At 39.3% G+C, this 14335-nt stretch overlaps 1 protein-coding gene across 4 annotated transcripts in view; it reads left to right on the top strand.

Moving 5' to 3' along the window:
- tbc1d22a (TBC1 domain family, member 22a) overlaps positions 1 to 14335 on the top strand; it is a 127984-nt gene that overhangs the window by 89459 nt on the left and 24190 nt on the right. For all 4 annotated transcript variants that reach the window (XR_004570816.1, XM_034234345.1, XM_034234346.1 and 1 more), the window contains one exon: positions 9735 to 9830. Coding sequence is in view for 3 of the 4 variants with exons in the window: in XM_034234345.1 (XP_034090236.1) it covers positions 9735 to 9830 (96 nt within the window). In the remaining variant the exon portion in view is untranslated. The remainder of the gene's footprint in view (positions 1 to 9734; positions 9831 to 14335) is intronic.

Below are 14335 nucleotides of genomic sequence, written 5' to 3'. Positions count from 1 at the left end.
GTCCTACTGAAGATACTGCTTTAAGAAAAACAACGATATGAGACCTTTTTGTAAAAAATAAACTGAACTGAAACTTGGACTTGTTATTCATGTTTTAATAACCAGACAAGGGGGAGGGGCAACACTACAGTGACATAACATTGCGTCACGATATTTTACACTTGAATACTACTAATCTTTATTTTTTCATAGAAGTATACTGGAATAAAAATGTAAGAATACTCACAATATCTATTCAAGAAAAAATCAATGTGGGTTCTGCATTAGAATTATCCTCATATATGCGTCTTATCTCACTCAAAGCTTGTCCAAAGCCACTGATGTTGCTCTTTGGCAGATTAAACATAAAATAAATCCTAATATGGCTTGCCAGATTTAGCCAAATTGAAATCTGTTGATAAATCTAAGCTTCCCGCCCAAGTAAAGGCTATAGATACAAACAAATAGAGACTGAAAATAGCAGTGTTGCATAATTAATCACAGTTTGTTGTTGTGGACACATGAGGGCAATTATCATGGCTAACCAATGTTGTGTTTAATAAAATCCGGTCAAATCGCATAAACCTATAATGTGGTATAGTTTGTTTCCCATTTACGCCAATGCATTATTTGAAACCATGTAAATTATGCACTTTTTGGATTGCAGTTGAGTGCTGTAGAAGACCTTGAGGAGTGAGTAAATGGGCAAGAGGAAGCAAATGGAGATGGGTAAGAGATAAAAGAGTAAAGTGGGGTAGTATAAGACAGGGATGAAAGAAAGGGTTGACGGCGCAAAGTAAAAATAGACAGAATTGAAAAGACTTAAAATATTTAAATAATGCCAATTTGCAGTGCTCAGTCTTCAGTCTTCAATAAACCCTAGCTTGCATGGATAAACACTGAATGACTCTAAATCTTCATGAGTCTAAAGCTTTGTGAACTTTAGCTGACTGAACTTTGGACATAATTAGAAAGATTGCAACTGACAGGTAAGAGCCCCGTTACAGCAAGGATGGTACTTCCCTTTTTTTGCTTTACTTGAATTAAAACACCAACCTCATTTTGGTGTCGATTGTAGTTTGTCTCCTGAATGCTGATAGAACCTTATTGGCGGCTTGAGGATAAAAAAACCAATATAATGTTTTACCTTACTGCAAGCAAAGGGTGCAACTTTTGAGACATAATTACCTAATTGTAATCATTCGGTTTAAGAATTTCAAACCAATAAATGTTAGCCCTACCAATGTCTCCAATTATCCATATTGCTGTAAGCGTACTTAAAGTAAATGATCCCCAAGATGCTCTTCAATGTCTTTTTTCTCAATTACTGTACATAAGACTGTTTTGTTCCAGCTACTAGCAAACCTGAAACAAGTCCAAAACACTTTAAGTCCTAGAGTTTAAGTGCACTCCCATGACTTATGTGGACACCTGGGATTGAGAAAGGACGCTTCGGCTGACCCAACAGTACCACTCTGTTTTCATGAGCCCACTTCCTGGTCAGCCATCGCTTATAATTACTGATAGCATTACGCTTTACTCTGGAGGGTTGAATCAGTCCTTACAACAAAGGCCTGTGCTCTCCCATTTAGGAATGTTCTTTTTTTTCTTTCGACAGAACCAAAGCCAATTGGTAGTAGAGACAGAAATATCTCGAGGTGTAGAACTCAGTAGGAACGTCTTGCAGGTGTGGTTAGGTGTAGATAGTATGAACTTTGATTCATTGATTGACAGGGTAAGTGAGAAGGCGTAGAGAAGTGGTTATCTGAAGAAATATTTTCTTGGACAGGCATGAAAAGAATTACATTGGAATCAGAGTTGGTGCCCTTTACAATACTCAATACAAAAAAAGAAATGAACACATAATTACCTCAGGCTTGTGGTTAACACGCTGTATAATGGTCTCCACTATACATGAGCTATGCATGGTGTCCATAGTAACAAGCAGTTCATTTTTGTCTGCAGTGAAGAGCTCAGCGACAAATCTAATCATCTCAAGGAAAAAGCCGGAAAGGTTGGAAAGCAATCCAGAGAGACTGGCATAGAAATATAGACAGGGAACAAGAAAGAAATGGATTTACAGCGTCATAAAAAAAATAATACCTTGTCCGGACTTTCAGTTACATTTCATGTCTCCTTTCCTGAGCGTAACTTAAGCATTGACAGCGTCAGCACAGTGGCTACAGTGATGGATGAGTTAACACCCCTGGGCAGTTTAAGTTGTATTCATTATGATTTAGAATTATTTTGCTGATTTATTCTGCTTTTATCCCTACTATAAGACGCCTCCACACACACAGCAACAGTGATCCAGGGAAAGTTGTAACTCACGCCAAGGTTTTATGGGTGTTTTTCCCAATGGCTACTGACCACAAGAAAGTTTGGTGGCAGAACTGTTGCGCTGCGTCTGTATACTAATGCAATCTTATAAATCCATACATCCGGCCTTATTTAAGCCACATGGTCCAAAAGGATTTAGGTTCAAAGCACTCCGCAGCTCCATTGTGGGAACAGTTTGGGTTTAGGCGAAATTAGACTTAATGAAAATAACACTTACATCGTTTATCGCATTTCTTTCTGAGACAATATATCGTCAAACACAAGTACTTTTGCGTACACCATGCTACATTGTGTCTAAAACAGAAACAAGTAATGCATTTTTAAAGAGAGTTGTTGTGCCTTGACAGCAGCTCGAGTACACGATGTACTTGTAATCCATCCTTTAAATATTTGATGTTTTACAATATCCTTTGGATCGTGTCCACACACGCCCATTACGACATCACACAAACACGCACTACACCTTCTTTGACACAGTCTGTCACCTGGTAGGTATATGAGGCCATTTGCACTCATGAAACTTTCAGGAGAGCTGTCAGCAACGCTGCTCGTCTCTTCTACTCTGTCCTCTTCTACTCTGTCCTCTTCTACTCTGTCCTCTTCTACTCTGTCCTCTTCTACTGTCTTTTTTTATAACTTTTTCTCCTTCTGTGTCCTCTCTGCTTTGATATCCTTTCTTTGTAAAACATCCTAAATGTACTCCTCTATCCTATATTTCCCTCCAAGTCCTTAAGGATTCATAAATTGTCCTTGACTAGAATGTTTTTTCGTAACACAAGATATCAAAAGTTTTGTAAGCGTGTGCTCCTTCCTTTGTCAGAATGTTTTCCTGTGTTTCCTCACCTCTGAGTCAAATAATGTGTCTCTGTTTGGTGATTCAGTTGTTGTTAAGGCCCATTTTCAAACCAGAAAATATGCATTATTCATTCGTGTCCCAAATAACTGGATTTCTGAGCTAGATTAATGCGACTTTTTTTGACAAATTCGTAACGCAACGCATGTGTCGATAAATCAGGCAAAGAAAGAAAAACATTTTCGCATTGGCGGGACAAAAAACCCTAGCGTGTTTTGGTCGTTCACAAATGCAGATAATAAACAGAAAAACCTTGCCCTTTGCCACTGAGCGTGTTCCAGGGGAGATTTTAACCTAAGCGTTGTAATGTCTCCGCTGTGGTCTTCTTTCTGTGGTGCGGCCATCTGTTCAGTAGCCTGATCCCCAGCACAAGAGAGGCTTTCTCTGTCTTTCTCTTTCTGTCTTTTTACCTTCAACCTCATCTTCAGTTTTGTATTTTTCTCCTGTCTTTTCCTGTTAAAAAAAACATTTTGCCCTCAATCTGATTTTCTTTTTCTTTTCTATTTGTCACTATTGATCTCAAGACTACGTGAGAGGGAAAAAACGAGAATGAAACATGAATGATGTAGAGCGAAACACACACATAGACAGAAACATGCCTTTCCTTCCCGGCATACACACACACAGACAGACACCAAATTATCCCTGTTGCGTGGAGCATGAAATTAGCAAGTAGCTCAGTGTGGCAGCATTAGCATGGCTGTTAAAAAGGATACTGTGACATTTTCAGGTTCTGAAATATGGTCCTTTTCCATATGGACGGGTGTATTTACCAGGCTGGGAGCTGTTTAGCGCAAACAACCACTGCCGAGCGCTAATGCTAATCGGCATTGGCTTTGATGACTTGAACTCCTTGTGATCTGTAAAATATTTGATAATTTATTGCAATAAAAGTCAGAAAATAACCTTAAATGATCTTATGCGTTTTGGAACTGAATATCTTCTGATTTGGAACTTTTCAAATCGGTTGCAGCTGTAGTACTTTATTCGACAAATATGATAAGCTTATTAAAAATATATAATACGTTTCTTAGGATTAAACCAATGGTTGCCAATCTTTTAAGTCTATCAAGTTGCATACTTCAGATGTCTTTCAGTTTTTAGAAGTTTCACTCAAAATCCCTCTAAACTTTTTTGATTTAAAAAATGAATCAAGACTGAAGGTTGTAGTGTGAAATATTTGCAAGCAATCATTACAAAAATGTCGACATTTGCGTAGCACGACATGGCAATCAACAGTCGAAATGGGGATGTGAAGCTATTAACTAAAACGTTTGAAACTATTTGTATCCATTATGTCCTTGCATTATTAACCATTGGCTGCCTCTATCATGTTATCTTTCATATTGAATCGGAAAATGTATGTTTCAAATAAAGTGACTGCAAAAAAAATTAACTACATTTGATTAAAATATTTATTTTTAGTGCATTGACGATATCATACAAAATATATCCAAAGACATTTTTTATATATATATTTGTTAGAGATAGCAGAGCAGCTATATATATATACTCTATAACTTACCACAAATTGCATGGCTGTTTATAAGGGAGTAAACTGAAAAGCAAAGTTGACATGCTGACCGGCTCCTTTTTTTTCTCTTAGTGTTACTAAATAAAACCCAACCCATTTTTGAAGTATCATTTATGTATAACTTCTTCTACCACTCAAATACCACACGCTTAAATGTTGCATAGCCTTGAGTACCCATCAAAAAGCTTTATTCTGTGTGGAGATGTTGCGTGTAGACATGAGTGATAGTAAAAAGCAGTGAAGTAGTGATCCAATTGAACTTACATTTCTTTGACGCCATTATTCAAATCGAAAATAGAACAGTTCCTCTGCAGTAACACTAAGAAAAATAACCTTCTGAATGCAGTGGCTTAGAACTTCATATCTTTATCAGACTATACAAGCGTTGCATGCTGTCTTGTATATGAATACCTGCCAACTGTATTAGAAGGGGATTGTGTGAGCATCCTAGAGGGAACTGGCCCTCTTCACTTTGCCGCCTCTCCGCCTCTATCAGTTGTAAGGTTTGGCCTTGCGTTCGCTCCAAACAATGAGCTAGGCCTCTGTAGACAGAACCCGAGTCATACACACACCTAGCCTTTTCAGTCTGCCATTAATCCACACACTCACACATAATATTCTCCTCTCCGTGTCCCTCTGTCACACTCCCGCTGACATGAGCATCACCATTTCTCCCTGTTTCTCTTTTTACTCTCTGTCTTGGACACAATCACTGTGAAACGAGGATTATACGATTTTCGAAGGAAACATTTATCGCAGAGCTAATATACTGTGATGTTGAACATTTCGACATATAGTGATGTTCAACAGATAGTGTTTAAATGTCAAACTTCTATGTCGTGCCCATCGTGTTGAATTGCACACAGAAATACTTGCACAGCGTGTTGCAGTTAATGTCGAATATCGCCAATCACTGCCAAAGTCTTGTTCATGTAATAAGAAAATTGCTTTAAAATTACCACTCCAGTGCCTGCACTTAATCACAATCTTCCCATGTAATTGTTACATCACTTTGAATCTGCTCGTTTATCATCTTGCATCACTCCCCAGCAGCATCACCTTTTCACCTTGTCTGGAATCAGTTCCTCAGGGTATCGTGTTAGGCCCACGTCAGGATGCTTTGTTTTTGGTGGGATTAGACAAGTCAGACAGTCGACGCAGCAGTTTACAGACACTGTGACTTTGCATTACAACTTCTCATCCTCACTCAGCATTCCTCATTCCCTCCTCTGTTCACCTTTAGCCCCCTATCTTCTCCGTACTCTTGTGCACTCCCCCTTACCTCATACCTCTCTCCTTGTTGAATCCTCTCGCTGCGCCTCCATCTCTCCCCCACTGTTGCCTCTCACCCCTTCAACCTTCCGGCATTTTTTTCTCTACTTCAATCAACAGCGCTCGTCAGTCTGAGCCTGGCCTGTCTCAGGCAATATGGCTGCCCCGACACAAGGGGGGAGGGAGGGACCAAGCATAACAACAGAGGAGGAGAAGAGAGAGAGAGACACGTTTGACAGTTACCTTGACACCCATGACAAACATTTTGTGCAAATCATAATGATGATGCTGAAACAGCAGCAGTGGATGGATAGGGAATGGAGAGTGTCAGAGAGGGAAATGGGGGAGAAAGAGAGTGATGATTGGTGGCAAAGATGTTGAAATGTCACGCTGTAACATTTATTTATTTTAAATTAGTATTTTTTTATAAACATTTTTCACAGTAACTATGTTTGCAACCAACACCTACTGGAGTCATCATTATTTGTTTGTTTTTTTCTTATACAAAGTTTGCTTTTGTATGTTAACGATAATTCACGGTTTAGCTCGAAGTGGAGTAGCTTAGTTTAGCATAAAGACTGAAATCAATGGGAAACAGCTAGCCTGGCTGACATTTTCTATATTTTTTGTGGTACACAGTGTATTTTTGCTGTTTAAGCTAACTGCCTCTGGGCTCTAGTGTTAGACCTAATGTGCAGACAACTTTCTCATGAAACTCAGCAAAAATAATATTTAGTGTTTTCCAAGATGTCAAAATAGTCTTCAATGATGTGACCTGTTTTTCTGGTGGGATTCTTTATTTGACTCCATCCATTTGAGCACTCAAACTAAATTGTTCAGCGATACATCTGTATAACATTTTGGTAATATTTCTCACAGCTTAAAGGTGGGGTAGGTAATTTTGGAGAAACCAGCTCGAGTGCGCTAGAATTTGAAAATACACAACCGGAAAAAATCTGCCACTTCCTTACAGAGCCCCTCCTCCAACACACACGAACGCGCACATGACCAATGAGGGCACGAGATAAGTTTGTGCACAGATGGAAGGCTGACAGGCAGGTAGGCCATCCAGTTATTTTAGCCGGGCCGGCTAAAATGATTGGTCGTGCTTTTTACAGTACTACGGCTTCCACAGATGACGCTTTTTTATGGATTTTTTGTCAAAGCACTTAAGATATTAATTGCTATCAGGATGTTAAGAGCATTCCATGGAATATAACAAGTGTATCTCGAGCCGGTTTCTCAAACTTACCTACCCCACCTTTAAGTTACATTTCCTTGATATTTGTTTCCATCTAAAACCCAAAGATAGTTAATTTAAAATTATAAGAAAATGTATAAATTTCAGAAGTACAAAACAATGTTTATCATTTTAGCTTAATGAATGACTTGAGATCACTCAAGTAACTGAGTGTTTAGTTCAGAAAAAATAAATGTTGGTTTTCAAAGTGCAGTCTGTCAGTCAATTTTCAGTTTTCTATCAAAACAATCCTGCACTTAAGGAGCCTTACTATAGTAAGTTTTATCTTGACTTCAGATGCAGAAATTGCACCTTAAAAGCCTCGCACTAATGTGATTGAGTCAGTCATACTCAAAGTGAGCATTTATTTCAGTATTGTTTTTCTTTCTGCTGCCAGAAACACATAAAGTGCAGTTATTAGTTCACTATGGAATGGAGGCAATACATTTTCAAATGTATGGTGGAGATTCATGGAAATGATTGGTGACAAATGAAAAATATCAAGATAAGTTGTTAACAGAAAATGTTTTTGATCAAGATAAATCGATGTCTCATGTGTGATATATTCCCCATAGTTGTATTAAAGAGAAAAAGAAAGGAGGGTGGGCGACAGATGTTAAATGAGACTGAAGAATGTGAGAACGGAGGATAGATGACTGAAAAAGAAGATGAGGGGGCCGATAAAAGAGACTGGATTTCAGAGTTTCACAGTCCCTAAGAGTTCATTGGTGCCCTCATCCATGAACTCACACTCACAGAGAGAAAATCTCATAGAAGAAAGGAAATTAAAACCACACGCAGCTTGGAGGGTGATAAACATTGTGCTCCCGTATGCCACTCGTATACTAACTCATCTGTGTTTGTGAGAGTGTGTTTGCTCGCCTCTGTTGTTTGCATTGAAGATGCAAGGTTAGACCAACAAGCCAATCACCTGCCAGTTTACAACTCGAATCACGCTACGCTTCGCCGTTCACAAACACCCTCTCTTACCACACTCCTCGCATACTCTCAGTTGAGGAATTCTAAAAATTGGTTTAACTAAGTGGGAGGTAAAGTAAGAGGAAAGCCAAGCAAAAGGAGATGCAGTGATCAATCTGTTACAAAAGACTTAACACAAGAAGAAACAGCGGAGATGGAGAGCTCACATCCAGCCTTTCTTATTTTCATGTCTCTGTGTAAATCCGTCCGTTATTTCTTCCTGCCTTCCTGTTGGGAAATTCAATTATCACAGCAGAAAGGCACTTCCTGTAAATTCCTGCAGAGTCTCTGTTACACACATAACATTGTGTTTAAAGAGCAACACTTGGTAACTAAAAGAAGTGGAAATGATGACTACACCCTCTAGTTACAGTATTAAAACATGGCTGAATTATTGGAACATGTGTGTGTCGTTCAGGCTTTTTTTCTTTTCTCATCTGTGCGAAAGATTCAAAGCACCATTTTGAATTATAGAGTGTGTGAGTCAGTTTCCTGTTACTGTGTAAACAATGTCTGGGTGTTACATTTTGACAATTTGATGTCACTATGTTACTGAAGTATGGAATCTAATGGAGGCGATTTCAGGCAGGGGGGGGGAAGTGTGTGGGAGAGAAACTCCATATGGAAGGAACTTTGGGATTTTAGCCTTTGCAGACCATTGACATGCACACATACAACAGGAAAGAGAAAACTCCCAAAAGAAGAAAAAGCCCTCTTTAATGATGCTTTTTCTAAGCACCACGTATTATCAAAGAAGACACAGGAGAGGGCACACTTTAGGAATCATTTATGAATTCTTTCTATAACTAAGAGTGGGACTGACTTTAGTGTTTCTTCCACTAAAGTGTATTTGTGAGTTAAGACTGGGTTATACGTCCCTTTCCCACAATATAATTCCATGAATTTAAGCTAAAATAACATACAGCAAGCATGTGGCTAACTAATCCCCCGCACAGGCATAATGTGCGAAGGCATTCAGAAAAGCACACACATTAAAATGCACTTCTGATATTCTATCCCACCTTTAAGGGCGGCATACGCTCCCTTTTCACTCGCATTTAAGGACTCTGGTAATTATCCCCCGTGTGATAGGGCTCCGGAGGAAAAAAGGAATAGAACAAGGAACATCTCATCCTTTGTCTCCCTCCCTCTTTAATTCCCCAGCTCATTGCCGAGTCATAACGTAACGAGGGGTTGAAATAAAAAGCTGTGCGAGGAAGAGGGGATTTGTCTATTTCTTCCTCTGTCGCCCTGCAAATGTGAATTTCTGGATTATGACGGATACACGTTTTATATTCTCTGCCTTTGTATCTCTTCCCCTTCCTTTTGTGTGTACGCCGCCTAAATACATCCTCTTAAAATTCTTCCAAGTCTTTTCTTAAAATGAAATGTGATGAAAGGCATCCTGAGGAAACTGAGGCCCTTTTCCATCCAAACTGAAGCTTATATTTGAACATAGTTACAGAGCAGAGTGTGTGAAATGCTAAACTTGTTGCAAATCAACATCTGTGCTCAACATTTCTGTCTCTTTTTTCCAGGCTGAACCAGAGGGCTTCTCCCATTTCCACCTCTACGTGTGCGCAGCCTTCCTGGTGAGGTGGAGGAAAGAAATTCTAGAGGAGAGGGACTTTCAGGTAACGTTCACACAAGACACAGGGGGCGACATAAAGCTTTATTTTCCTACATTGAGAGAGCCTTATATACTACATGTTTTCACACCCTGCTGGTGACCCTCATGGTGATGGTACATCATGATACATTGCTTATTTCCCTGTAAATGAATCTGGGTTTGTGTGGGAAAAACAAACAGACTGTAGAGGCTGTTCATGGCCTACATCCCTCTCCATTACCTCCCCGATCATTAACTGTGGGGTTCAGAAGTCGTTGTGAGTGCATTAGTAGATGACAGTAGACAGCTGCCAGAAGGTGACTTTGGTTGCCAGCTCACTGGGGGGACTTGGCTTTTTAACAGTAGCAACACAGTGTAATATCATCACACATAAACATCTTCTCTGCTCTTTGGCTACTCTGCCTTTTGCTCTTGTTTATCTTTTTTTGTATCTTTTCTTTCTCTTGTCTCACATTTTCTCTACTTGAAAGGGTGTCAACTTAAGTGCAGTTAAACCCCACGGCACCAAAACGCAACATCATGCAAGAAACAGCGTCTGAGGGCTTCTTAACATTTAATAAACTATGAATGTGTCATACCCACTTAACGGGAAGAAACTCAGCTTTCAGACAATATTAACCATTTTTAGTTAAACGAAACAAAAGGGTAATAACAAAGGCTCTGAATTAGCCCAGAGCGAAAAAATGCCAATACAATTAGTACAGAACTCAAGGTAAAATACCCTTATTACTTATCGGATCTGCACAAACAAGATATCAATTAGCAAGCTGAGATTCCACAGATTCCAGACATATAAGTATTACCACTGAGCGATCAGAACTCGAGACAGGGGAAGTAAACATAGACATCACAACACGTAGCGTTACGGAGCAAACACGGGAGAAATTCTTACCTATGCTGTTGTTCTGATCAAAAGTTGCGTTCAATGGCATTAAAACGATTAAAACGCTACTGAAGGTTAATCCATAGGTTAATCCAATGTGTCCGTCACTTTGAAATGATTACTGATAGTCCATCTTTATATTTATGGAGATTTCATATTAGCTGCTACTAGAGTGTATGACAGCTTCCTGTTTGGGCATTCTGGCTATGCATCACTCATTCACCAATGGGTAATGTTTAGATGGATTTTAGGAACTTCCCCTCGATTCTATTGGCTCTAACGGTTACAAAGAGGTGTCAATCATCAAAATCAAAATGCACCCAAACAGACACTATAATTTACATTTTTTTTACTATGTTCAATCTGAGTTTACTTTAAAATAAAACAATTCTATATTGATTCTGACTCTTCTACATCCAACTCACAGGTTTATCATTGCTTTGAGAAAAAAGATTGTTAATGTACCCCTTTTTAGAAGTGAAGATATAGGAAGTGAAGATATAGTCATTTGTTCTGGGAATGTCATTTTCGAGCCTGAGACCTAAAAAACAGGCTCGGGGCTCAACTGGTTAATGCTTGGGATCAATCTGGATTGACACCACTTATATTATTTCTATAGTCATTGTACACGCTGTCCTTCTGTCTTGTCATTGCTCACTCATAGGAGAAGTATAAAACGCCACAATAGGAGGGAATAAAAAAGACCAGATATGAGTCACTGTTGCAAACTGACCTTCTGTACTTTCAGTCGAGTGTAGTGGATCAATCCCGATGTTTAAACTTAAACTCAAACCGACGCTAGCAGCAGTCTGATGAGCAACGCTGTTTCTCTTCTCTGCTAGTTAAGTGTATCTTGTTCTCTCACATTCTCATGTGGCTGTGACTGACAGCGCCATTCATCCTCTTCTTTTCACAATTTTGCAATAACTCACATGGTTATCTATTCATCGGGACATAGGGACGTGCTGCCCTGATTCATTACACTAAAGTAAACATATGATATGATCAATCAATCATTGTCATCTCATGGTACTGTGTGGTCAACTGTATTATATTCACATTTACTAGAATGCAAGCACACTATACTCCGCATAGCGTTCCTGGCTGGCTCGCCATACTGACTACCGAGTCGTGCGCCAAGGGCAAAGTTTCCCTCCTCGTGAAGATGAGAGGAAAAGAGGAGGCGTAGAGGGAGGAGAGGATCAGGGTGCCAATGAGGGGGGTAGGGAGAGTGGTAAGAGACAAAAGCACACATTAAACTTTAGTGCAACGGAAGGGAAAAGGAAAGCTTTTTGTTATAGGGTGTAGCACTCTTTTGTCTAATGTTACAACCCCTACAACATTATTCTAAAGACACAATGTTACAGATGATTAATTAAAGCTGACTATGCATCGGGCTGCAGCTCGCACACGCTTGAGGCATAAAGGCTATTTCAAAATGCAAAACGATAAGCGATTATATATCAGTGGTTTCAAAATAAAAGTAAGCAAAACTGCTATCCTGAGGGTGATGTTTTTATTAACAAATGCTATATATGTGTACTCAGTGAGGACTTTTTTACAGAAAACATACAGTACATCAAATGTATTCGCATCAACCACAATAATATTTTAATTATCATGATTAATCACATTTTTTAAATACTAGTACTAAAATACCACTACTTCATTCTCACTTTGTGTTTTTTTTTAATGGATAATACACCCTTAAAGCACATCATGACAAATGGGAGAATAGCAGTTTCCCACAGTGTAAATAAATTATAAAAATAGCTAGTAATGACATGTCGGATCATAGCAACAGTGACTACTGCCGTCATGCTTGTTTTTATTGATCAAAACCAGTGCGCTGAGTTGTCTTATTTCAAACTTAAATGAGAAATGACCCTAAGCGTTTCAGAGGTCCTGCAGATCTGAGTTTTTCCCGTAGCTCCCCTTAGGCGCTAACGCTGAGGAAAAAAGGGATAAAAACCAATACAATTACAGCTGATACAGGGGGCGCACTCAATCTTCTGTCACTCCCACCATATAATAAATCAGAAGTCTTCAAAGGCGATAGCAGTGGAGGGTTGTGCTTCTAAATAACCTGTGTTTTTAGATGAAGGCCAGTTGATTAAAGCCGGTCCACCCACTGAGACACTGGAGGCTGTCGGAGTTTGAAGATGAGGCATCAACTGACTCATCTCTTCATACTTTTCATGCTCTTCGTACACCCTCTCCCCTATTCTCACTCCAGTTAAGATTGCTACTTTTTGTTGGATTCCATTTTCAGATTGAATTTCAGATGGCTATAGGTTTTTTTTAATGGATTTTTGCAGCGTTTTGAGCTATGCACACGGAGAAGCCTCGATAACCTTTATGTAGTTACAGTCTGCCCGCTCTTGCATTGAGAAAAAAAAGGCAATCCATGTATGGAAATATTCATTATTTGAACATGACTTCATATCATTTCAAACCTTTATTTATACAGATAAATCCCATTGAGATCATTGATCTCTTTTTCAAGGGAGACCTGCTGTAGTTCCACATGAAACATAAAAACATAAATAGAACAACAAAAGGACATCATACAGCATCATTTACATAATTATCCACATAAACAGGTACCAACAGCTTCCGATTGACTAGCATCCAACCGAGCTTTAAAAACATTTAGTGGCACCAGATTGTTCAGTTTCCATTTAATTTGCAGACTATTCCAAGACAGAGGAGCTGTGCATCTAAAAGCTGTCTTCCCTAAGACAGTCCTAGCAGTTGGCACATTTAATAAAACCACAGCATTCGATCTCAGGCAGTAGCCACTTACAATTTTCCGTGAGATCAGGGAGCAGATGTAGGATGGAAGTTTCCCTAACATGGCTTTGTATATAAAAATGTACCAGTGACTGAGCCTCCGTACAGTTAGTGAAAGCAAACCAGCCCTTGCATACAGGGTACAGTGATGGCAGGCACACTGAGAGCAGACAGAGCCTGTGGGGGAGTCAACAATGGCAGACTTGAGAATCATAATGAATTCAGTAAGCTCCTCTGCACCATCAGCTTGAAGACAGCTAGGTCAGCTTAATTTTTGATCACTAGAATGGGAGAAGCTTGTGACTTACATCACTGAGAGAAAAAGGGACGTTTAATCTGTGCGGTTTTAATTTATTCCCTTCTGCTTGTTAGCCATTCTAGCAGTATGAGTCTATGCAAGCCAATGCCCGTCCACCACTATAGCCCAGAATGGAATATCTCAATCAAATCAAATCAAGTTTTATTTATATAGCACATTTATAAACGATTTTTGGTCGAGCCAAAGTGCTGTACATGCATGTACAATGCATACTGCTTGGCTTGCCAGGGAGTTTTCTACAGACGTTACGAGTCCATGTCAGCTCAATGACTTTTGGTGAAGTGTATCAGACCTAGTACTCCAAAGTTTTCCCTTATCCAGTGAAGTATCCTCCCATCTAGATTAATTGGCACATTTTATTCAGAAATGCATAGTCCCCAGAGCATGGATTTGAATACTTTGGTGATCCCCTGAGTTTTCCTTTACCCATACCATCAGCCTTAACTGTACTTTCTGTGTATCACTCATTAGCCAAACTCACATGGTGAACTAGCTTAGTATTTTATCATCTTAA

Source organism: Gymnodraco acuticeps, unplaced genomic scaffold (assembly GCF_902827175.1).
Source record: "Gymnodraco acuticeps unplaced genomic scaffold, fGymAcu1.1, whole genome shotgun sequence".
Classification (NCBI taxonomy): domain Eukaryota; kingdom Metazoa; phylum Chordata; class Actinopteri; order Perciformes; family Bathydraconidae; genus Gymnodraco; species Gymnodraco acuticeps.
This window is presented reverse-complemented; position numbering and strand designations above follow the sequence as displayed.